We start from the raw sequence: 23,351 nt of genomic DNA, 5'->3' as shown, positions 1-23,351 counted from the left end.
AAAGCTTTCCTTGGACTAGATTCAAATTGAATCGTGATTTTATGCTTCATCTAATATATTAATATTCTCTTTTAGTAATTAGTGGATGGCATCAGATTTCGATGGGAATATATATCTGCCGTTAATCATAACCTTGATAGGCAATATGGATCTGGACACACTATTTTTATAGCCGGACCCAGCTCTCAAACGTATCCAGCACATTGATAGTGAACACCAAATGGCAGGCATCCAAAGAACTTAGCTTCCAACTCTACACTCTACAAGAAAATCATATAATCTCGTACAAGGGTTACATTCCATATTTTTCTATAGCTCAACCCCAACCCGATCACAGCGGGAAATTAGCACCGACCAACATCGGGCCCACAGATAAACAAAAAGAAATCAACGACATATACAGAGGCCAGAGGTAGAGGCGGAAGCGGAACGCCTGGATGAACCAGAACCAAAGAGGTTATAAAAAAAAGTGAAAAATAGGGAAAGAAAACTAGAAAAGACAAGAGATGTAGCACATCTATGCAGTCCAAATGCGGCGCAGAGCCTCGGTGACACCGACGTCGTTGGTCTCAAACTCGTACAGACCGACAGCGGTGGTGAGAGTGAAGGCGCGCAGGAGCCAGTCGCAGAGGGAGCGGAACTTGGGGACACGCTTGGGGGGGAAGTAGTCGACAATAGCAGCCCTGGGGGGAGAACTGATGTTAGGTCGTTTTTTCATGCTGGTAAATCTAGATCTGGGGATGAGATCCGGGGATGTAGCCTTACTGGAATCCGATGTGGGAGTGGGCGACGATCAGGGAGCACAAAATAGCGTCCATGACGGGGTGGAGGGAACCGGCGGCGAAGGGAGCAATGGTGAGAGGGACGAGGCCGACGCAGACAGCTCTGCTCTGGGTTAGTTATTGGTTCTTTGGACGTGAATTCTCCGGAATCACGGAAGGGGTGCGATCAGATGTTGCTGCTGCATGCTCAAGGGATTACGAACCTCTCGAAAGTCCAGTGGTAGCTGCCCTCGGAGGGATGAGTCTCGGGAACGGGAGCAGGGTCGTTCACTGTCGCATTGTTAATATCAAGGACATAGGTAATAGCAGTATCGCAAGTCGATCCGAAGCATCTGCCGAGACCATCACGCTCAACAGATTGAAACAATTGTATTTTTCTTTACACTGCTGGCGATTTGGCTGGTTGACTGCCCGTGAAAAGCGTGGGGTGGAATCAGGATAGGCAAGGCGCGGAAATCACATACGGGTTCCCTGAACGGACTCTGGTAGTCAAAAATATGTTAGCAAGACTCGCACAACACTGGATATCTCCCATCCATTCCGATTCTTTCAATTCGACATTCTCTCTGTGACAGGGCCTACTTACGAGGCAATGGGGGCAGGATCTGCTTCTTAGCCGAGGCGTGGAAAGCCACGACCTGCGACACGCCGACATTCTTCTGGAGGAAGGGGCGGGGAGCGAGAGTCTGCCTCAGCAGGGTTGAGCGCGCAAAAGAAGCCATTGTGTGGTGTATGGAGGAGAAACAGCGTCGCGGATGAAGTTGGAGGCCTCGGGAGTCCAAGTCGGGTATGTCATCCTATTACGGGTCAGGTGATTGGTCGACGGTCCGCCCAGCCGAAATTGGCCGATGCGAGAGAAACATTTAGCCCGATGTACATCTTCCTATTCTTGCTCTTCTTCTGTACTTATTTCGGTCTTCTTCCTGTTTCACGTTGAGTATTGTCTTCTACGGAGCACTGGACTACTGGTTCTATGCTTATTGGATCAGTTGCAAGATATTTGCAGACTTTATTTTATATGCCTATTATGGCTTGCCTGCTATCCTAGCCGAGGTATTCAATACCAAACCAAATCCTGCACATCTTAGGGGAAAAACGTTATGACGCCAAGTTCATTATTTCATCAGTCTTATAAGGCACTTAGAACTTGAGGACAGCCTTGCCCATGTTCTTGCCGTAGAAGATACCGACGAGACCCTCGGCAGAGTTGTCAATACCCTGAGTCTCGTGGATAAGCACCTTGAAGGAGCCATCCTTGATCCACTTCTGCACATTCTCTTGGTGCTCCTTGGTGTAGACATCACCCATGCCCTTGTCACCAACGATGAAGCCACGCATGTCAATACGCTTGACAAGGACGTTGTGGATGTTCTTGATGGGGTAAGGAGCGGCGTTGTACTGGGAGATCAGACCGCAGACGACAATGCGGCCGAAGTTGTTCATGGCATCGAGGGCAGCCTCGAGGTGCTCACCACCGACGTTCTCGTAGTAGATGTCGATACCCTCGGGGGCGAGACGGGCAAGAGCAGCAGAGGGCTTCTCGTTCTTGTAGTTGAAACCGCCGTCAAAGCCGAGAGTCTTGGTGATGTACTCGAGCTTCTCGTCGGAGCCGACGGAGCCAATGACGCGCAGACCCTCGTGCTTAGCGAGCTGGCCGACGAGCTGGCCGACGGCACCGCTGGCAGCGGAGACGAAGATGGTCTCGCCCTTCTTGGGCTTTCCAATCTGATAAAGGGAGGAGTATGCGGTAAGACCGGGCATACCGAGGGGACCGAGGAAGACGCGGATATCCTCAATTCCGAGGGGGTTCTCGAGCTTGCGGATGCGGATCATCTCCTTCTCGCCAACGACAACGTACTCCTGGACGGCGACATGACCGATGATGAGGTCACCCTCCTTGTAGTTGGCGTTGTTGGAGCGAATGATCTTGCCAATGGTAGCGCTCTCAATGGGCTTGTTGAGCTCGAAGGCGGGGGCGTAGGACTTGGTCTCGGCAGGGCGCATGCGGCCACGCATGTAGGGGTCAAAGCTGGTGTAAAGAGACTGCAGGACGACACCGTTGTCAGGAGCAGCAACATTGGCGTCATAGGCACCGGCCTCAACAGCCAGGTGCTCACCAGGGACAGGGTAGCCCTGGGGGATAGACTTGAAGACGAGAGCCTTGTTAGACATTATGAGGTAATTATGATGTGGAGGGGAGGTTGAAGAAGTAGGATTGTTGTAGTGTGTAGAAGTATATATAAGGACATCTTCAGGGCAGCAAGCTCCTTTATACAACGTTGTACCAAGCGGGGCAGTCTACGAGCCGAGGAAAGAATCCAACCTTTGAAGATCTCAACATTTTTATTATAAAGCAGACTGGGCCCGGAGAACGTTCTCGAGAAGGTTATGCTGAAGCTGTAGACTCCACTCTTTGCAGTCTGGGTTTCAGTCTGGCCATTCATGACTTGCAGACTGGTATATGCACAAGCTCAAGGGTTCATAAACCCCCACTATTCCATGTTTTCAAAGCAAGACAGGCGCAAGAACAGTGAGGCATTGGGGGCATAACTGTGGCAACGGCACACTGGTGGAGATCGGATGAATTGGATACAACTCAGACCGACGGAGGAACTCCATTCTGGGCAGGACGACCGTCCCTCGGCACTTTTTCAGATCGAAATCGACGATTTTTAAGCACGGAGTAGCTTACCGCTTCGGGAAGCAGACTCTGCCTATGGAGGGGCAGATCAATTGGTAATGAGTTGGACGGAATTTATAGGCACAAAACAAGTACTGTACTAGGCTTGAATCTATGATGTCGACTTTTACAGGGTTCATGACAGGGTGTATGACAGGGATAACCGCGTACAGTCGTATAGTTGAAAACCTTAAGGGTTCCAGGGTGAAAATGAAGTCATCCAAAATTATGTATTAGTCATGCCCGGAATGGGAACTATGGATATCAATGTTCTAAAAAGGACTGAAAATCAGATGCAGTTCAAGCCTTACCGGCAAGTGCGTTTGGTGCCTTTTCAATGAAGTAGTGCTTGCCCTTGATCATCTTGACCATGAACCCGAAAGGCACAAATCCAAAGATCTGACCAGTACCGCTAGCTTCACCCACAGGGACCACCATCATGATGCTGTCACCTTCATCAAAGGTCTTGATGGCCCCAGTACCGATAATCTCAGCCTTGAGGTTGGCTGCCGCCACATGAGCCTGCTCCATGGCCTTGAAACTGAGACGCATGGAATTGTTCGTGATATCGCCAGCTGCAAAGATGGGAAGTGATTTACCATCACTAGACTGCACACGCATCTCACTGTTGACGGTCACCCAACCATCCTTGTCAAGGAACTCAGCCGGGATGAAGCTGTTGTTGGGCACCGCACCAGTGGTGGGGATATAAAGATCAGCTGACAGCTTGTCGCCTCCTTCGAGAGAAACAGTCCAATTCGATCCATCATCAGCGGGGGTCTCTACACCCATGACCCGCTTCGAGGTGATGATCTTGATCTTCTTATGCTCGAGCAACTTGCGCGCGGCAGAACTAGCGGACGACCTCAGCATGGGAAGCACGCGATCAGTGCCTGACACCAGTGTGATCGAGACATTGCCTGTGTTGCCGCTTGCTTCCACGGCTTCAGCAAGCTCGCCAGCCAGTTCCACACCGATGGGACCTGCACCACCGATAACGATCTGCTTCGCACCAGCAATGTGTCCTTGTGCTGCTTTGATCAGCTCCTCCATATCATCATCGTTCGACTGCTTGAAAGGGATCGAGGTGCCGGTGAGCGAGCCGGAGGTGGCTGAGGTTGTACTACCGGATGCGATGACGAGATAGTCATATGGTACCGCAGCGGAGGCACCGCCGTTCGAGTTCACGGCGACAGTCTTGGCGGCTGTGTCGATAGCATTTGCGGTGCCTGCGATAAAGCGAAAGGCGTCGGGGCGGTAACCTGCGAAGGCTTCCTTGATCGGGAGCAGATACTGCTCCGCGCGGAAGGCCTTGGGTTTGGCGACGATACGTGGGGCAGCGATGTTCCAGTAAAAGCTGGTTGAAGGATTGATCAGCGTAAGCTGAACGTCAGGCACATCACGAAGGATGGAGTGGGCAATATGGAGGCCCGCATAGGAGCCTCCAATAACAACTACATCCACGGGGGCCATGGTGTGAAGTTGAAGACTTGGGGGAGGAAGATGAACTTGTTTTGGAAGCGCGAGGAAGGGTGATCTTATACGGCTTGGGCTTGTCCCGCGTCTATGCAGGGCCTGCTGCAAGGCCTGGAGTATCAATACAAGTCCTTCCCCAAAGCTTCCATGGATATGTTAAACAAATCGCCACTAGTTGGTCAGTATTCTCTAAATGGCCCAGGGCATCGGGCGAAGTCCGCTGTGGCTTTCTTCCATTTGCCGCTTTCACATTTTTAAATCCGAGGCGCTCAGGGCCTCCGTTGGGTACATTCCAGTCCGACACGTGATGTCGGGCACGTGAGGTCATTCCATACAAGTTCGAGATCACCTCAACGTCCAAAGAATAGTCTACGAGGGCTGTAGTTCCCAAAAGACCGAATAAAAATGCAAAGTCCAATGTCTGGAAATGTTGCAAAGATACATCCCTACCGAAGATGGTGTGTGCCTCCCTTCGCAATAACAACAGAAGTAGATAAGTCTGCCAATATATATAATGGCTAGATCTGGCTTTCTTGCGATGATATTGTAGATAGTCAATATAACTTGTAGTCCTCTCAGACAGTATGAATATGCACAGCAGTACCCCCATGGGCAGCCTATAAGACTTGGAGTGTCTTCAGTTTACAATCACAGTCCGGGGTATAAAAAGGTGCTTAATTCTACTGGGGTGAATGTGGTAATCAGTCGACACGAGATACAAACCTTGTAGGCAGTAGAAGAGGGATATATACCTTGGTATGAGTTGCACAGGCCGAATAAATCTAAGTCAGCACTGGAAATCCTGCCGTGAAGCTATTTCCAAGCGGATGTAAATAAAGTTTGACATGTTTGCAGGATTTGATACAAATGTATTGCTTGGCTTGTTTTGCCTGTTTGCTTGGATAAACCTGCTTTGGATGTTTGGCTGGTTTGCTCTTCGTACCTTTTCATATCAAAACATAGGGCCATGATAAGATGAAGACTCACGCACGCTATAATATCTCACAATGAGAGTGAAGTTTGTCGCAGTAGTATCAATCTATCAAAATCCAATGAATGAACCAGCCTCAATTTTATGAAACAGACACAGCTTCAGGACTCTCTACCCGACACAGTCCGAAGTCCAGACTCGTATCTTATCGATAACAACACGTGACAGTGATTATTTTTGCGGTCTCCTGGATCGCCCCAATTGCAATCTGCTTTTTTTTATCATCCCTTTCCCAGATTTCCATCATCATTCAAAATGTTTGGAACGATTCGCCGATTTGGCGGTTCCAATGCGCTCCGCGCATCCCTACCTCGCTCTCTCTCAACAAGATGGGCTTCCCAACTGCCAAAGATCCAAGCTCCGTTGGCTTCTTCTGCTTTGACGAGATCGCTGCACTCTTCCTTCCCCAGATTCTCAGCTGTTGCTCAAGAATCTGTTGAGACCGAGTCGCCGAAGCCTTTCCAAGAGTTCTCGGAACTCGGTGAACAAGGCTTGGTTAACACAGCGATCATCAAGAACATCACCGATGCTTCCCGGATGAACCTCAAGACCATGACTGAGGTGCAATCCATGACTCTTCAAGAGATCGTTAAGGGCACTGATGTGTAAGTCTCGATACGTGTTAGGAATGGCCCGAGATGAATCCAATCGCTAATCTATTATTTTTTTTATCAGCCTTGCCCAAGCTAAGACAGGAACTGGAAAGACTCTTGCTTTCCTTCTTCCCACCCTTCAAAATATCCTCAATGATCCTGGCGTCGACGTTTCCAAGGTTGGACGTTACTCCAGAACCGCTCCTTCCGAGATTCGTGCCCTTGTCATTTCGCCTACCCGTGAATTGGCCGAACAGATTGCTGTTGAGGCTAAGAAGGTCGCCTTCGGCACTGGCCTCATTGTGCAGACTGCTGTTGGAGGTACCCAGAAGCGCCACGGCCTGATGAAAATTCAGAGAGAGGGCTGCCATCTCCTCATCGGTACCCCAGGACGCCTCAAGGATATTCTATCCGATCCTTGGACTGGTGTCGCTGCTCCTAAGCTCAACACTTTAATCCTTGACGAGGCAGACCGTCTGCTTGACCAAGGATTTGCTCCTGATATCAAGGATATCCAGGGATTCCTCCCCGATCCCTCCAAGGTTGACCGCCAGACACTCATGTTCTCTGCTACTGTTCCCCGTGAAGTGATGTCTCTGGTGCGCCAGACTTTGAAGCCCGGTTTCGAGTTCATCCAGACTGTTCGTGAAGATGAGGTTCCTACCCACCACAGAGTGCCCCAAAAGGTCGTCCGGTTACGCGGTCTTGAGAACGGCATGCCCGCTCTCCTCGAAATTGCCAAGAATTACGAAGCCCGTCGTAGCAGCGGGGAGGACCTCCGTCCTTTCAAGGCCATCGCCTATTATAACTCGACTGCGGAGACCAAGGCTGCCGCTGACGCTTTCAACAACCTTCGTCGTTCCCAGAACTTCGGTCAATCCCCTATGGGTGAACTGAAGATGCTCGAGATCAACTCGCGTCTGACCCAGGCCGAGCGTACTCGCAGTGCCGAAAGCTTCCGCAGATCCCCCACTGGTATCCTGTTTTCCTCGGACGTGACTGCCCGTGGTATGGATTTCCCCGACGTTACCCACGTCGTTCAGATCGGCGTCCCCCGTGACACCGAGACCTACATTCACCGTCTCGGTCGTACTGCCCGTGCCGGCAAGGAGGGTGAGGGCTGGCTCCTCATCCACGATGGCGAAGAGGGCGTCTACCGCTCCCGTCTCGGCCGTATCCCCATGCAGCAGGGTGCTCTTCCTGCAGCCAAGGCCGACATGTCCCAGGTGACTCCCGAGTTAGATTCCAATGATACTGTCAGCCAGATGAAGGCCGCCATGGTCGGCGTCGGTATGACCCACAAGATTAAGTCTTTCATGGGCCAGCTTGGCACACTCAACGGCAACTTCTCTAGCAAGAGATATGCTATTGAGGCTTTGAACCAGCAGTTCATTGACGGATTTGGCATGGAATCTGCCCCTGAGATCAACCCCCGAGTTGCCCAGCAGATGGGTCTCAGCAGAATCCCTGGTGTCAACATTGGCCACGGCTCGCGTCAAGGAGCCATTGGAAATATGGATGACATGTTTTCTCGCGGTGGTGCCTCGAATGGCGAACGCGAATTCTCCCGTGGTGGAAGCCGCGGTGGATTCTCACGCGGGGGTGACCGTTCATTCTCCCGCAATGACCGTGGTTTCTCCCGTGGTGACCGTGGTGACCGTGGTGACCGTGGTGGCTTCTCTCGTGATGGAGGCCGTGGCGACCGTCGCGGAGGCTACGGTGACCGCCGCGGTGACCGCGGCTCATCACGCCCCCCTCGTCGTAACTTGGACGAATTCAACTTCTAAGGGCTAAATTGGGTTTCGATTTTTGCCAGTCACGTTTGTGGCTCCGCTGCTTTTGATACTTGGCGCCAGGAATGCCTTTTATGGGTTCAGATGAACGAAAAGTGAAAGGAAGAAGCAATCATCGCATCGGGTGGCGTTTTGTCTCTTTCTTGAATTGCCTGTGTACTATACACCCTTCGTTGGGTGCTTGTCTTCTAATTTAGACTTCTCTCCTCTTGTCTTATACTCTGTTTCTCCTTTGCGGGATTTTCTTCTGGATTTTGAGAAGCTGGCTTGTTTCATTCCATGTACAATATTTCATTTATCAGCCTCTACATCCAGGAATTCATTTTAATTCATCGAATGAGCATATATTATGATGAAAGTGTTGAAATCCGATATAATCTCACATAGGTTGAGTAATGTAGCTTCTAAGCAGATCCATTTTGGAGACATCTAATCGTTGAATATGAAACAAAAAGAGACCTTATATCACACATCCCAAGTATATCGAATATGAAATGACATAATAATCAAACAGAGAAATCAAGAGACACTTATTCACGGGCAATCATGTGCTCTCTGGCAGGGCCAGTACCAATCCACTTAACGGGAACACCACCAATCTCACGTTCAATGAACTCGATGTAAGCGCGAGCATTGGGAGGCAAATCCTCATAACGAGTGACGCCCATAGTGTTAGACTTCCAGCCAGGAAGAGTAACGTACTCAACCTCAATCTTCTCAATAACGTTGGGATCCGCAGGGAAAGTACCAGTAGTGCGCTTTCCACAGGGCAAGCGGTAAGCAACACCGACCTTGATCTCATCAAAGTCATCAAGAACATCGAGCTTGGTCAAGTTGAGCGCGGTGTAGTGGTTAATGGCGTGCGAGTAGCGGCACAGAACGAGATCCAGCCATCCGCAGCGGCGACGACGGCCAGTTGTCACGCCGAACTCGCGGCCGACCTGCTGCAGCTTCTCGCCGTCGGGGTTGAGCTGCTCGCTGGGGAAGGGACCGGAACCAACGCGAGTCGTGTAGGCCTTGACCACGCCAATAACGGACTTGATGTTGGAGGGGTTCAGAGCCAGAGCTTGCACGGCACCGCCAAGGCCTGTTGACGATGAGGTCACGAAGGGGTATGTGCCGTGGTCGAGGTCGAGCATCAGGGCGTTGGCGCCCTCGACCAGTGTGTTGGGCGAGTTCTTGTGCTCCTGCAGGAACTCGAGTTGGTCGACGATGTGGGGCTTCAGGAGGTTGCGGTATTCCTAGGTATGAGTGTTAGTGACATATCGTAGCTAAATTGCCGTCAGGAAGGAGGCCTTCTCTGCGTCCTCATTCCTTCTCAGGTGATCTTGATTCGGTGGGTTGCGGGATTCGTGATCCTGCATGAAACCCCCTCTGAGTCACACGTACCTTGAAGCGGTTGATCTCATCCTCGACGTCGTATGCGATGTCACCGTAGCGTGTGCGGTAAGCGGTGTCGAGAGTGCGCAGCTTGCGCTCGAAGGTTTGCTCGTCGAGAATCTCACCGACGCGCACACCACGGCGAGCAGCCTTGTCACTGTAGCAAGGGCCGATACCCTTACCGGTGGTGCCAACCTTGCGGCCACCGAGACCCTTCTCCTCAAGACCATCAACAACAGAGTGCAAGTCGAAGCAGACGTGCGCGCGGTCAGAGACGAAGATGCGCTGAGCAGCGCCCTTCAGACCCTTGGTCTCGATGGCGGCCAACTCCTTGAAGAAGCTGGGGACGTGGAAGACGGTACCGGCACCGATCAGGTTGATACACTTCGGTGAGACGAGACCGGAGGGCAGAATGTGGAAGTCGTAGGTGACGTTCTCGTGAACAATGGTGTGGCCGGCGTCTATATTCAATCAAAAGAAGCGGGTTGGTCAGTCTTTGTCCCGCGCTCTCGAAAGCCCATTTCGAAACTCTAGGGTAAAGGAATTGGAATCCATAGGGGAATTAACGTACTGTGACCACCAGCTGCACGACAGCACAGCGTCGCCTGCTGCGACAGCATGTCTGTAATCTTTCCCTTTCCTGTCCTCTGTTAGCGACCATCTCCGCGTTCGGGGGGAGGCTTGGTCCGTACCTTCATCTCCCCATTGACTGCCTAGAACGATAGAAACCATGATTTCTGAATTGGCAAGGTAATTGCTCGGTCAAAGAAGTCCGATTCAGTACTGTGTCCGTCAAAGGTGGTGGGGGTAGAAGAGAATATGTCTGGAGCCGATAGCGGGGCCAAGAGATTTGCCGGTGTGCTTTTCTCGTTCTTCCAAGGTTGACTTCGGCGAATCATACACCCAGTTACCAATTTAATGCTAGGAAATTTTATGAGAAGATGGCATCTATTCATCATACCTTGCCCTTTTCTATCCCAGTGAGTCAGACCAACTCAACTTTTCTTTATCCCGCATCCGATCTAGCGGGGTGGCGGGGCGTGTTTCAGCCTTGATGCCTGAGTGCCTTGACACCTTGACACCCTGATGCCTGAGTGTCAGCATTTCGTCATGTGTAGGCCTCAGGCCAGAAATTAGGGCAAGGGTTTTTTACTTCGTCTTGCGTGGCAAGAGAGCTTGCAAAGACGATGGAATCATGGAGTTATTGGAGTATCCAAGATATCATGTTTTCGGTATTAGAGATGACATTGCACCGGGAGTTTTGCTCAAGTCATACTACTCCAATAAATAATCTATCAAAGAATTCTAGAATGTTTCATATCTTACAGGTTCTGCACTACAAGTGTCTACATAGGCTTCATCTACTTTTAATTAAATAGCTCAGCCCTCTGTTGTCATGTATCATCCGCATATTAAACCAAACCGAAGAAACCAGCATCCAGTGCCTGTCGAAAGATAGCATCAGAGGCGAAGTTATCCTGTGCTGAGGACTTCATAGTCCCTACTGCACCAGGTGAATTGGAATACAGTATCTCCCAACTGCCTATAGAACAAATTCAACTTGTCGTTATCAATGTTTGGGCCCAGCGGTGGGTGGCTGGTCTCTTTCATGCTGAGATCTGGAATGTACCAGGCCTTGGTCAAGCACAGATTGTGGAGGATATCTCCAGAGAACATTATCATGTCTCCCCGAGAAAACTAGATGATCAAAAAGCCTACACAGTGAGATATCATCCGGAATATAACACTGTAGAAGCCAGCCTTAGGATCACATTGCGTCTCGGGTATACCACCTCTGTGCTTTGCAATAAAAGCACCGAATGCTCGTAGTGTGATTTCCTTGTACACCCCCCGAGCCAAAGAAGACATACATGCATAAGGGCACATGCAATGTGAACCATACCGAACCAACAGCCTTGAAATACAAAGGAAGTAAAACGTCAATCACGGGTCTCGTACGGTCTCCGCAACTTCCCCAACTTCCCCACACCTCATTTCTTTCTCTCTTTCTCAGATCAATGCCCCAATGCAGTTCTCTGAAAATCCATCCCCAAGTTATGCAATGAATGAATGGGCTCGCCAATCCCATTCAAATCCCCATACGTACACCCCATCCGAATCAACAGATGCGCCGGCCTTCGCCTCTCCTCTTGGCGCCGCCAGCTGGGGCCACGATGGGTTCTCCCACGATCCTGGCTTCTTAGCCTCGCAAGAAGAGCTGCGATGTATGCTTTTCAATATTGCGCACTCTGCCGCCCCAACTCGGGACCCGAGCCCGGACACGGGTGCCAATGCAAGCGACGCGCCGCAACGCCGTGGAAGCGACCGGGCGGCGCGTCCTGTCCTGTCGAATTTGAGGAGGATTGAGTATTTGAAGAATTATGTTGGGCAGGTTGCGCCCTGGGTGAGCTTTCTTATACTCCAGTCTTAGAGTTCGAAAGTCACCATCGCTAATGCGACTGTAGCTTGACATGTTTGATTCGCAGTGTACTTTTCGGGTTCAAATTCCTGCCTTAGCACGCTCATTTCCTGCCCTGTTGAATGCTATTCTTGCCATTTCTGCCAGGCAAATGGAGAGGAAAGAGGGAATTCAGGACTCGTTTGATAGCCTCGAACTTTATCAGGAAGCAATCCGCCTATTGAGTCCGTTGCTACAGATGCGTGACCCTAAGGTTATTGCGGCTTGTGTGTTGCTCTGCTGTCTCGAAATGATGTCTGCTCGCGCGCAGGATTGGCACCGCCATCTCGAAGGATGCGCGGCCCTTTTTGATTCATTTGAGATCAATGGGTTCAGTAGTGGCCTTTTACAGGCTGTTTTCTGGTGCTATGCACGAATGGGTGAGATTTCAGAGTTCATACAGCTGAAACAAGAGTTGGTTGATGGCTAACTATCTAGATGTGTGCGGTGCGCTTATCTCTGATGGGACACAGAGCACCCTCCTCCCTCCTGGTAAATGGCTGGCGCCTGGTTGCCATGTAGATGAGGCCGCGCAACATTTTCAAGCTGCAAAATCCCCGGATATGCACGCGAATTACGCCGTTTACCTATGTGCAAAGACGTGCGAGCTGGTGGCAGATCGTACTCAGTTCGTTGAGCTGGGCGTGAAGAATGACTGCTCTGGTGAAGCTCTGAATCGCCGCTGGCTCCGACTTTGGGCTGATCTGCAAGATTGGATGGAAAACAGACCATCCGAATTGTTACCAGTTCACACTACCACCACGAAACCGTTTCCATACATTCTCTTCATGCAATGGGCAGCGATTTCTTCGAATCAGCTATATCATACATCTTGCATTTTGCTACTTAATATGATGCCAAAATCTATCAAGTTGCAACCAGTACCCGCTATTTCTGCGTTGTGGCACGCAAGGCGAATTTGTGGTATCTCTTTAGCTAACCCACATCAAGGATGTTTGAATAATGCCATTCAGCCACTTTGGATTGCAGGGCGTCTCTTTAGCCATGTGTCAGAACATGCTATTATCATTGATCTTATTCGTCACATTGAAGCCGAAACTGGATGGGGTGCCTGCTGGCGTATCAGAGATTTGGAACTTGCCTGGGGATATCAAGTACCTCGTCCGGAAAGGTCCAGTGGGAGATATCGAAATCCCATAACAGGGTGATAACGAGGCGAAAGTGAGAGTCAAATGGACACTCCTGTTTCATGTCTCATCGAGAAGACCCCATTCCGCTCGCAGACCTTGCACAGAGTCATGGGCGTTCCACCCTGTAATCGTGCGGATGTGATCAAACCCTCGCAGCACCTCCTGTTGTTGCGACTCGTGGGTCATCCGACGAGCTGCCACAAAGAATGAGGCCAGAAGGCATGGATCCCAGCATTCCCGTCGGTCATTGTTGAGAGCAATACTGCATATCCGCTGCGCATGCCACAGTGGTGACATGGCAGCAGAGTGAAAGTCGGTGATCCGCGCAGTGCGCGGTTTATTATGTAGTAGGATGAGCATCGCTGTATGGTAAAGTTGATTACCGAACAAGCCAGCTCCATTGGCAAAGAGAACAAAAGGGAAGCTCCTTTCCGGCCCAGCCAAATGGTCATTCATCTCTAGTTCTAACATGGGTTGAAACTCCTGCGGTCGTTCTCGATACCATTGCTCGAGCTCCTCCACTAGCTGCATCCATATATGCAGGGGAGGGCGATCAGGCGAGATGTCATCATTGTGCATGAATTGAATTGCTCTTGCGCAGAGCCACAAAGGCCGATATGCGTAGTAGAAGACCATTTCATATGGGTCGGCCACCATATCCAGTTCAGTCAGATAGGGGAATGTTGGTGGCAGCGGCACCTGCACATCAGTATCACCTGCGAGTGCGGCTCCGACATCTGTAAGCGTTCATAAGCTAGATGCCATGATAAATATCGATTTATAGCAGCGAGAGTCCATACCAAGTCTGGCAAAGAGCCAATAAATAGCTGCGTTCAGGTCTCTGCCTACTGCGTGAGAACTTAACGCATTCAAAAGGCTGGTATTGCAGTGCCGTTTCATCGTCCACGCAGTGGTCAAGTTCGTGATGGACTCCATCACGAGGCTAAGGGTGTCAAGAAGAGCGAAACATGTAATATTATCCATGACATCCTCATCGCCAAACGGAGGAAGTAATCGACTTCCTTCTTTGCGTGTGTCTTGTGGGTGAAGCTGATTAAACGATGTTTCAGACAGATTTAGTATAGATTTCCAGATGGCTGGCGATCGCATCGCGATCTGAAGGGCATTGATTCCAAAAGATTGCCCCAGGTCACATATGTCCAACTTTTGAACTTATAGTCAGCGTTCAGCCCCAGGTTTCGATAGTCATGCCAACTTACCCAGGAAGCTACTTCATAACGATAGTGTCGCAGTAAAGCCTGTATTTCAGTCGGCGAAATTTCATCACCCGTGAACCCAGGAGGATGCCAAGATTGTATAGAAAAGGAGAATCGGCTATGCGACAAATGGGACGGTACCGTGGAGCTATTCAGAGGGATTCTGTTAGGGGATGAAACCGCAAAGTCCGCCGTTCTCAGCTCAGGCTCATTCATGCTAGTTCCTAGCGCCAACAATCCCGCAACAGCCGATTCATCCTTATCACTAAGAGCTACCGTAGAACACTGTTCCTGCACACTGTGAGATATCGGCTCCTCTGACCAAGAAGGGGGGACATCGTTGTTGCTGGGTGCATGGCTGAGAGGATTCGAGTCGACAACTTCCTGCGATTGCGGCAATAACTCGATATGAGAGGATGCATCGTTCATACCATCATCATCGGCGTCAGCCTCGGTATTATCATTTTGGGGCTCTTCATTGATAAACTATAGCAATAGTCAGGTCTGTGCCCCGCCTCGGCTCGCCAGTAGACCTACCCTGATGGCCTCATAACTTGCAGATATAGTGTCGACTTGTGAATTTTGAATGGTGTGTGCATTCTTCGACAAAAAGGTCAATTGGGGACCATACTGGCATTGGAAGTTGCGATCAATGCAGTTCCGACATCGCGGTTTGCCCTCATCGCCTATAGACCGTTAACTCGACAGTTCCACAAGGTTGGGACATGCATACACTTTCGCCTGCGCACTCTACAGCGCATGCATCCAGTGCGACATCGCGTCAGTCGACTTTGCCCTGAGCGGTTCGGCATGGCCTTGTCAGGATGTGGTGAAATGGTGCGGAGTCGAATCGGGAAGGTGAAAGAGGGCAATGTCCCAATCAGGTAATTGTAAGCACCATGTGGGGGCACATGACTTGCTTTGTCAGTGGATATCAAATTGGGCGTTATAGTTAAGTTATCCATTCGTCTTTTGCCTAAAACTGATCTATATCGCCTTTTCTACAGCTTGACAGTACCGCTAGCCAGACCTCGACTTTTCTTCCACTCGTCCACGATTCCAGCATATGCAGATGGCTTATACACCCCTGTCAGCTCTGTGTAAGCCCGTCCTCCCAGTCGATATGGATTCAAACCCAAATCTCGCATGAGAATGTCGTTGTACTAAACAAGCATTAGCGGAAGAGTTTTCAAATCTACTTTCAGGAACAAAATACCAAAATAGCATCAACTTCAAGTCCAGTTCCCGTCAATGCACCGAGTACCACATCCTCAGAGATTGAATCTTCCATCGAGTTCCCCAAGAAGTCTGCAAATGAAAGCCCATCCTCATTTGCTGAACTGACACTGTCTGCTGAGTCGAATTTCCCTGTGAGGAAGGCCGCCACCCAGAGTGCCTGAACCTCGGCAACAACAGCAATTGTCGACGACAAGAGTATACCGAGTGTCGCGAATGAGCGATCGCCCTGTGTAACTAATTCTGGGGAAACCATTCGGCGATAAAGACGGTAGGGCAATAGTTTAAGAGGTGCAGTCCATGAGGGAGGACGGCGATCTGCAAGAACACAGTTTGTCGCATGCAAAGTGCTCCGAACTTTCAATTCGGAGTGACGGTCCAGATTCTCCCAATGCTCAATGCTATCTTTCAGACTTGAACTCAGAGGTCCCCGAATAATCTCTGGCATTGTTGATAAGGCTTGATCTTCGCCATAGTCCTGGGACTCTGAATCCACCAGAGCAGACAACCCAAGATTCAGTCGAAGGCTGCGTGGGCTGAACTGGATCGGAACTATTGGCCTATAGCCAGTAGCGTGGACAACCAAATCAACGCCGTCAATGAAAATCCCATCTGACAGATGAACCACGGCCTTGCCAGCCGAGTCGATGGTTTCCTGTGAGTCTGGAACGTCAATGCTGGACATTCCTGCTCGGTAAATGTGCACATGAGGCAATCTGATTGCCTCCCAAAGATCTCCTTGATTTGCGATACCAATACCAGAGGCACAGGAAACAACACTAGAAATTGTAAACGAATGTTTCTTCAAAAAAATGCACCATCAAACTGACCTATTTTTCGGACGGATTTTCTCCAGTTTCGGATCTGATTCATATTGCGCTTCTTGTTCTAAGCTTTTGTCAATGGAGCGCCAAAACATCTTGATCCACCATCGACCCAGCGGGTTTCCATGGAAAAGCCGTGCCAGCCATCCTCCCTCCCACCGGAAGTCTTTGAAAGAGAATCGCTTTGGAGTCTCATAGCAGCATGGAGTTAGATGGCTGAGCAATCTAGTACTCGCGGCCTTGTCACTTGCAACGGTGTCGCCATTTGGGAGCGTTGACGTCGGGGGTACCATCCATGAAGGACCTGCACCTCGATCGCGAATAATCCAATGTACCTGGATCGGGCTCTTTTGATTGAGAGCGAGACGCAGCTTTGGGTCGTTGCGGTGCAGAGTAGCGAAGAAATGCACTAGATCGAAGGATGATTTTGCACCTCCATATATTGCAACGGACTTTAGATCTGGGTATCCAGATTCATTGTGTGGATGACTTGAGACCGACTGCAGCGGTACCTCCAGTGGCTGATATCCCAAGTGTTCACGAGCCCAGCTTCCAACATCCTTGGCGTGGATGACTGGAACAGGGTTGTCTGTCTTGGATGAGGTTTTCGTGTCTGGCAGATTTGGCACTGATGTTAGCCCTGTAGCGAGGATCAACTTGTCACAAAAGATAGTCATTCTCTGCGTCGAAGTGGGTGTGAATTTGGTGATGTTGAGCTTCCACTGCTTATTCTCCAACCGACTTATGTCGTCAACCTAGGGCTTGTTCAGAGATGTTATCACCTTGAATCAGCTTGAGGAAGCCTTACCATCCAGTTCAAACGAATGTGTCTTCGAAGCTTCCATTTTTCAACCCACGCATGAAGATACCGGTTGATTTTCCACCCTGCAATGAACTGATCTTTCGTGCCGTCTTGATAATTCTCCTCTGGAACAACCTCTGACAGAGCCAAATCGCTGAACTCATATAGACCATAGGAATTTTGGCTCAGTAAATTCGGATACAAACGTTCCTCGGCCCATGTACCTCCAATATCAGATGCGGAGTCCATGACCAGAAGACTTTCGGCGGCATCTCCTGAGGGTAATTGTTCTGCTGCTGTAAAGCACGAGGGCACATCAGTCAGGTCGATTTTGGTATCTGTGTCTCTGTCGTAGGCTCCCACGACTTGTAAATAAGTCTTTGCGGCAATGAGACCGTAGAGTCCTGGCTGGTTAGCGAAGCTGATACAAAATGACGAATTGCACATACCTGCACCGACAATAACGACGCGCGCCATGGCTGTTAAGATGGAAGATAGGGGGAAGTGGTCGAGGAGCCTAAAGACATGATGTTGGCACAATGAATGAAGCAACAATACCCCGGGTCTTGATATTGTTCTTGTGGGACACAAAAGCCAAAACCGAGTCTTCTTATCAAAGAAATGAGATTCCACAGTGGCGATGCAGTTTATCTCGGGATTCTAAATGTTTAAAATACTAGCGATTGAACATCCGGATAGATTGATACTAATAATACTTTACATTAGCTCGAGAAAATGCCATATTGTACAGCGTTATCAATTAAAAGATATCAGACATGTTAGCCCATGCTGCCAAATGGCAAACAGATGACCTCCCAAGAGAAAGTCAAGCGAAGGAACTTGAACTGCAATAACAAACACATATGATGCTGGTAGAACGGAAATCATAACACCTTTTCTCCTTCCGAGGGCTCAGAAAAAGAAGTGGACGCGACCGCAGTCGGCATTGAAATATCTAGACACACGCGCTATTGTCCAGGGAGCAAGAAATAAAAGAGGGAAAACATGTACATCTTCGAAAATGGTAAAACATCATGGACAGGCTCGATGGGCATCGAGATGAGGCACCGAAGTGCGGGATGGACGTGAGAGGATTTTAACAGGCACAGCCGTCGTTGTTGGTGGTCTCCTTGGGGTTGATATTAACATCGATCACTAGAGAATAGAGGTTAGTACCACGAGGGAGAGAGAGAGTCAAGGACTGGGAGTGAACATACTCTGGCTTTCGCCTTGCTTGGCCTCGCCTTCCATTCCAGGCAAAGCCTGGGCAATTCTCCGGAACAATTGCTTCACGTTATGTCCGACCTTTGCACTGGTCTCAATAAACATCAAGCCGTTCTTCTTTGCCTCTTCTTCACCTTGTGCGGTGGTGACCTCGCGCTTGTCGTTCAAATCAGTCTTGTTGCCTACGAGCACAATAATCACATCGTTTCCACGCTCTCCGCGGACATCGTCAATCCATTTTCGGGTGTTCTGGAAGGACTTCGCATTCGAAATGTCATAGACAACCACGGCGACGCTCGAGTCTCGGATATAGGACGGAATCAGGGAACGGAATCGCTCTTGGCCGGCGGTATCCCAGAGCTGAAGGCGAACGGTTCGGTCTTCAAGATACATGGTCTGACAAATCGAATTTAGTGAAATTCATAGATAGACAATCTTCAGAGGCGAAACAAGTGACTGAACGCCTGTGCGGGGTATGAATACCTTGGACAAAAAGTCGATACCGATAGTGGCCTGGTATGTGTTGTCGAACGAGTCGTACATGAAACGGGTGATCAATGAGGTCTTTCCGACTGTAGTACATGTCAGATCTTGTATTCATTGGGCTCGTGGACTAAGGCGCATGGCGATAAGGTGTAAAAAGATGGGAATGCTTACCACTCTGTTCGCCCAAGAAGACCAACCTAGATACTGCTGTTAACAATCCGTTCTAGTCTCGATGAATATGCTCTCGCGACTGACTTGAACTTCTTCAAGGGGTTCGAATACGACCCAACCCCGGAGGAGGCCATTGTACGGAGGAGGCGTTGAACGCGAGAAAGTCAGGGGAAGGAGGAACCACGGAGCGATAAGTCAGGGATCACACAGCAAACAATGTGCAAGCAGTCCACAAGAAACAAAGATATTCAAGATTCAGACAAGTGTCTCCCATAATAAATAAAGGAGGGAGATGTCTGGGGAAGCACAGCGCGCTGTCACCGCCCGAGCGGAGCAGTTAATCCGGTCCGGCCACCGAGTCCCCCCATCTCCCTCCAGCTCCATCTTGAAGTCCTGAGACGCGATATCTTCTCATTCATTCAGTTTCTAGAGGTCGTCATGGCTTACCTCTACCCGGTCGGTGTTTCCACCACCGCCCTTATTGTGGTCGGATTGTGTACGTTTCCTGCGATGCAAGATGCGATCTGGCAGCTAATGCGTTCCGACAGACATGCTCTTCCACGGTGAAGGAGAAGCTTTCAATGTACGAGTCTTAGTCTTCCACACCCTCCTGTGAACCCTTAGTCTAACTTGCATCGCATTAGGTCGGCCGTTTCCTGGAAGAGGTATCTCCCTATGCCTGGGCCAATATCGGAATCGCCATGTGTATTGGCTGCTCAGTTGTCGGCGCTGCATGGTAAGCTTATCTCCGCATAAATATCCAAGCCTCCCAATTCTTATCAGATGCATTTCCTTAGGGGTATCTTCCTTACCGGTTCATCGATCGTCGGAGGTGGTGTCAGAGCCCCCCGAATCCGTACCAAGAACTTGATCTCCATTATTTTCTGTGAAGTCGTGGCAATCTACGGTGTCATCATGGCCATTGTCTTCTCGTCGAAGCTCAACCCGGTCCCCGAGAGCGCACTCCACACCTCCAGCAACTATTACACCGGATATGCCATCTTCTGGGGAGGAATTACAGTCGGTGTTTGCAATCTCATTTGTGGTATCTCCGTTGGTATCAACGGTAGTGGTGCTGCTCTGGCCGACGCTGCCGATCCCAGTCTGTACGTGATTTCTCTGACCTTGTTCCTGATGCCCGGGATTTTTGCTTACTTGATTTCTTTTTCCAGATTCGTCAAGATTCTCGTCGTTGAGATCTTCAGTTCCGTTCTGGGTCTGTTTGGACTCATTGTTGGTCTTCTCGTGGCCCAAAAAGCCTCAGCATTGGAGGCAGCGTAAGTCGAATCGGCTTTTCTAAAGAAGATTCAAAATTGGGCGGTCAGCCAGGGAAACACAGTCCCCTCACGATTTCGCTTCACTTTCTGTGTCTAGTTCATGTTTCGATATACACCGCATTGGGGCGTCTGGGGTCGCGTAGAGCCCTACTGGGGGACTTGCATCTGGAGATTATGTGTACAGTAAAGAGTACCAAGAACTATCATTCCCTTTACTTGTTATGTAAGACATGAATTAGACCTAATTGGGTAGTTATAGCCAGGCACTTCGTATAGAAAAGGTTGCCCTAATAAACGTATTCGGGCTGTGATAGTCCGTTATCGTCCCTTATATAAAGAGTCTTCCCACCCCACTTCTCAGATCACAACACAACATGGACAAACTTCGAGCTGCGATTTTGATAGTCTCCGACACAGCCTCGGCGAACCCTGCATCCGACAAGGTTGTTGATGCCTTGACGCCCATCTTCGCTGCTGAGGGCAAGTGGGAACCCCCCGCATTCAGGATCGTCCCGGATAACGTGGGCCAGATCCAACAATGCATCCGCGAGTGGGCTGATGGTACGGATTGGTATAACCTCATTCTGCTCAGCGGAGGGACAGGGTTCGCAATCAAAGATAATACTCCGGAGGTAAGTGTTTACTGTCAATTGACGCTGTCCGTGCTAATGACATCACAGGCCGTGTCCCCCCTGATTCAACGCCATGCCCCCGGATTAGTGTGAGTCTTCTCGGGTTTCCTTGGCCGCATTGACGCTAGTAAACTAACCAAGAAGTGAAGACACGGCATGATTGCGGCCTCTCTGAAGGTGACGCCCTGTATGTGACACCAGAGGGTGCTGCCCTGGTATCTCTCCCGAGTATTTACTGCATGCTAACTCCCGCCTCAGTTGCTATGATGGCCAGACCGGTTGCAGGTGTTCGTGAGAAATCGTTGATTATTACGCTTCCTGGATCACCAAAAGGAGCCCTGGAGAACCTTGAAGCTGTCGTGAAGCTGTTACCACATGCCTGTATGCAGGCTGCTGGTGCCAATTCACGAAACCTCCATGCTGGAGGCACGGCAAAACTGGAATCAGAAGCAGGCATCAGTGTTCAGAAAGATCAGACTCAGCACCAACCCCAGAACCACCATCATCATCATCACCACCACCACCATGGCCATGATCATGGCCATGGACACAAGGTTCCAAAGGCACATACATCGCCTTCGGACCGACCACAGTCCAATGACCCTAGTGCAGGTCCTAACCGGCGCTATCGATCCTCTCCTTATCCAATGCTCTCCGTAGACGAGGCATTGAGTCGAATCAATGAGCAAACCCCCGACCCAGAGATCATTGAAGTTCCAGTGACAACGTCCTTGATCGGTTCGGTCATTGCCGAAGATATATATGCTGCTGAAGCTGTCCCGGCCTACCGAGCTAGTATTGTGGATGGTTATGCCGTCATTGCACCAGACTCTGGCAGCACAGGCCCGTCCACAAAGGGTGTCTTCCCTGTTGCATCAATCACCCATGCCAATGTCGGTGGAAACCTAGAGCCATTACAACCAGGCACCATCGCTAGAATCACCACCGGTGCCCCTCTCCCCCCTAACGCAAATGCTGTAGTCATGGTCGAAGACACAACCTTGGACGCATGCACACCAGACGGCAAAGAAGAAGCAACCGTCGAAATTCTGACTGCTGACATTGAGCCCGGCGAGAACGTCCGCGAACCAGGCAGCGATGTCTCACTGGGCTCGAAGATCCTCGCCAGAGGCGATCTAATCACCCCCGTCGGTGGAGAGATCGGTTTGCTAGCTTCAACAGGCACAAAGACCATCAAGGTCTTCCGCAAACCGCGCGTAGGCGTTCTGAGCACAGGCGACGAGCTGGTAGAACACAACGACCCTCGCCCCCTCACAGGCGGCCAAATCCGAGACTCAAACCGTCCATCTCTAATCTCCTGCCTAACCTCATGGGGCTTCGAAACCATCGATCTAGGAATCGCCCGCGACACCCCAGCCGGCGAACTAGAGGTTGCACTCCGTGACTCCCTCCGCGGCGTAGGCCGCGCCTCATCAAGCGTTGACGTGATCATCACAACAGGCGGCGTCTCAATGGGTGAGCTAGATCTCCTCAAACCGACAATTGAACGCTCCCTCGGCGGGATTATCCACTTTGGCCGCGTCTCTATGAAACCGGGCAAGCCAACCACCTTTGCTACCGTCCCCTTCAAAGCCACCAGCGATGTAGACTCGGCCCAATCTGAACGCCAGTCGAAGCTCATCTTCTCTCTCCCTGGCAACCCAGCCTCCGCTCTCGTTACTCTCAACCTCTTCGTCTTGCCTTCATTGCACAAGCTCACGGGTCTGGGTCATAGTTCTCAGGCTCCCGGTTCAAGACCATGGCTTGCGCCGCAGCTTGGTCTTCCTCGCGTGGCTGTTGTCCTAACACATAACTTCCCACTGGATCCTAAGCGTACAGAGTATCACCGTGCTATCGTGAGCGCGTCTCGATCTGATGGCCGGCTACATGCGACTAGCACAGGAGTTGAAGGGGCTGGACAGAGGAGTTCCAAGGTGGGCAGTCTGGCTAAGGCGAATGCCCTGGTGGTTTTGCGTCCCGGGAGTGGTGTTGCGGCTAAGGGGGATACTATTGAGGCTTTGTTGATGGGTGATGTTCATGGTTCTGATACTAGCTTTGATTGTTAGTATATTTTCGATGGGTTGGTTGTCTCCAGGACTGGATCTCCAACTTGATTGATTTAACTTTCTATATATGAATTTGATCTAAGCAGGCCGCTGAAGAATGCCAAAAACAGCA

The 23,351-nt window shown here is 50.3% G+C and overlaps 11 protein-coding genes across 11 annotated transcripts; 4 read left to right on the top strand and 7 right to left on the bottom strand.

The window, feature by feature from the left end:
• Positions 1–517: 517 nt before the first annotated feature.
• On the bottom strand, positions 518–1,504 carry N7511_008763 (CybS family protein; the record flags this gene model as incomplete). The annotated part of the gene is made up of 5 exons (XM_057131140.1): positions 518–683; positions 766–885; positions 986–1,052; positions 1,247–1,264; positions 1,369–1,504. 5 exons carry the CDS (start codon positions 1,502–1,504, stop codon positions 518–520), a joined length of 507 nt encoding a protein of 168 aa, XP_056979128.1.
• A 418-nt stretch (positions 1,505–1,922) lies between these two features.
• On the bottom strand, positions 1,923–2,954 carry N7511_008762 (MDR family NADP-dependent oxidoreductase; the record flags this gene model as incomplete). The annotated part of the gene is made up of 1 exon (XM_057131139.1): positions 1,923–2,954. One exon carries the CDS (start codon positions 2,952–2,954, stop codon positions 1,923–1,925), a length of 1,032 nt encoding a protein of 343 aa, XP_056979127.1.
• An 808-nt stretch (positions 2,955–3,762) lies between these two features.
• On the bottom strand, positions 3,763–4,935 carry N7511_008761 (NAD(P)/FAD-dependent oxidoreductase; the record flags this gene model as incomplete). The annotated part of the gene is made up of 1 exon (XM_057131138.1): positions 3,763–4,935. The coding sequence occupies one exon, from the start codon at positions 4,933–4,935 to the stop codon at positions 3,763–3,765; it is 1,173 nt and encodes a 390-aa protein (XP_056979126.1).
• A 1,249-nt stretch (positions 4,936–6,184) lies between these two features.
• Positions 6,185–8,309, top strand: helA (putative DEAD box RNA helicase HelA; the record flags this gene model as incomplete). The annotated part of the gene is made up of 2 exons (XM_057131137.1): positions 6,185–6,534; positions 6,605–8,309. The coding sequence occupies 2 exons, from the start codon at positions 6,185–6,187 to the stop codon at positions 8,307–8,309; spliced, it is 2,055 nt and encodes a 684-aa protein (XP_056979125.1).
• Positions 8,310–8,845: 536 nt separating this feature from the next.
• Positions 8,846–10,427, bottom strand: adB (adenylosuccinate synthase ADE12; the record flags this gene model as incomplete). The annotated part of the gene is made up of 4 exons (XM_057131136.1): positions 8,846–9,556; positions 9,705–10,156; positions 10,267–10,335; positions 10,388–10,427. The coding sequence occupies 4 exons, from the start codon at positions 10,425–10,427 to the stop codon at positions 8,846–8,848; spliced, it is 1,272 nt and encodes a 423-aa protein (XP_056979124.1).
• A 1,294-nt stretch (positions 10,428–11,721) lies between these two features.
• Positions 11,722–13,322, top strand: N7511_008758 (uncharacterized protein; the record flags this gene model as incomplete). The annotated part of the gene is made up of 3 exons (XM_057131135.1): positions 11,722–12,099; positions 12,161–12,533; positions 12,592–13,322. 3 exons carry the CDS (start codon positions 11,722–11,724, stop codon positions 13,320–13,322), a joined length of 1,482 nt encoding a protein of 493 aa, XP_056979123.1.
• Positions 13,323–13,361: 39 nt separating this feature from the next.
• Positions 13,362–13,961, bottom strand: N7511_008757 (uncharacterized protein; the record flags this gene model as incomplete). The annotated part of the gene is made up of 1 exon (XM_057131134.1): positions 13,362–13,961. The coding sequence occupies one exon, from the start codon at positions 13,959–13,961 to the stop codon at positions 13,362–13,364; it is 600 nt and encodes a 199-aa protein (XP_056979122.1).
• A 1,761-nt stretch (positions 13,962–15,722) lies between these two features.
• Positions 15,723–17,860, bottom strand: N7511_008756 (uncharacterized protein; the record flags this gene model as incomplete). The annotated part of the gene is made up of 4 exons (XM_057131133.1): positions 15,723–16,536; positions 16,588–17,336; positions 17,390–17,787; positions 17,833–17,860. The coding sequence occupies 4 exons, from the start codon at positions 17,858–17,860 to the stop codon at positions 15,723–15,725; spliced, it is 1,989 nt and encodes a 662-aa protein (XP_056979121.1).
• A 619-nt stretch (positions 17,861–18,479) lies between these two features.
• Positions 18,480–19,398, bottom strand: N7511_008755 (Rab family GTPase YPT6; the record flags this gene model as incomplete). Its single annotated transcript, XM_057131132.1, has 5 exons — positions 18,480–18,538; positions 18,601–19,003; positions 19,091–19,179; positions 19,265–19,290; positions 19,349–19,398. 5 exons carry the CDS (start codon positions 19,396–19,398, stop codon positions 18,480–18,482), a joined length of 627 nt encoding a protein of 208 aa, XP_056979120.1.
• Positions 19,399–19,702: 304 nt separating this feature from the next.
• On the top strand, positions 19,703–20,545 carry N7511_008754 (H(+)-transporting V0 sector ATPase subunit c''; the record flags this gene model as incomplete). The annotated part of the gene is made up of 5 exons (XM_057131131.1): positions 19,703–19,760; positions 19,813–19,847; positions 19,909–20,000; positions 20,062–20,370; positions 20,437–20,545. The coding sequence occupies 5 exons, from the start codon at positions 19,703–19,705 to the stop codon at positions 20,543–20,545; spliced, it is 603 nt and encodes a 200-aa protein (XP_056979119.1).
• Positions 20,546–20,915: 370 nt separating this feature from the next.
• N7511_008753 (uncharacterized protein) lies at positions 20,916–23,239 on the top strand (the record flags this gene model as incomplete). The annotated part of the gene is made up of 3 exons (XM_057131130.1): positions 20,916–21,173; positions 21,222–21,262; positions 21,448–23,239. The coding sequence occupies 3 exons, from the start codon at positions 20,916–20,918 to the stop codon at positions 23,237–23,239; spliced, it is 2,091 nt and encodes a 696-aa protein (XP_056979118.1).
• Between the last annotated feature and the right edge of the window lie 112 nt (positions 23,240–23,351).

This window comes from Penicillium nucicola, assembly GCF_028828085.1.
Source record: "Penicillium nucicola strain IBT 29836 chromosome Unknown utg000010l, whole genome shotgun sequence".
Taxonomy (NCBI): Eukaryota; Fungi; Ascomycota; class Eurotiomycetes; order Eurotiales; family Aspergillaceae; genus Penicillium; species Penicillium nucicola.
Note: the sequence above shows the minus strand (reverse complement) of the source record. Positions and strands in the feature narration are given on the sequence as shown.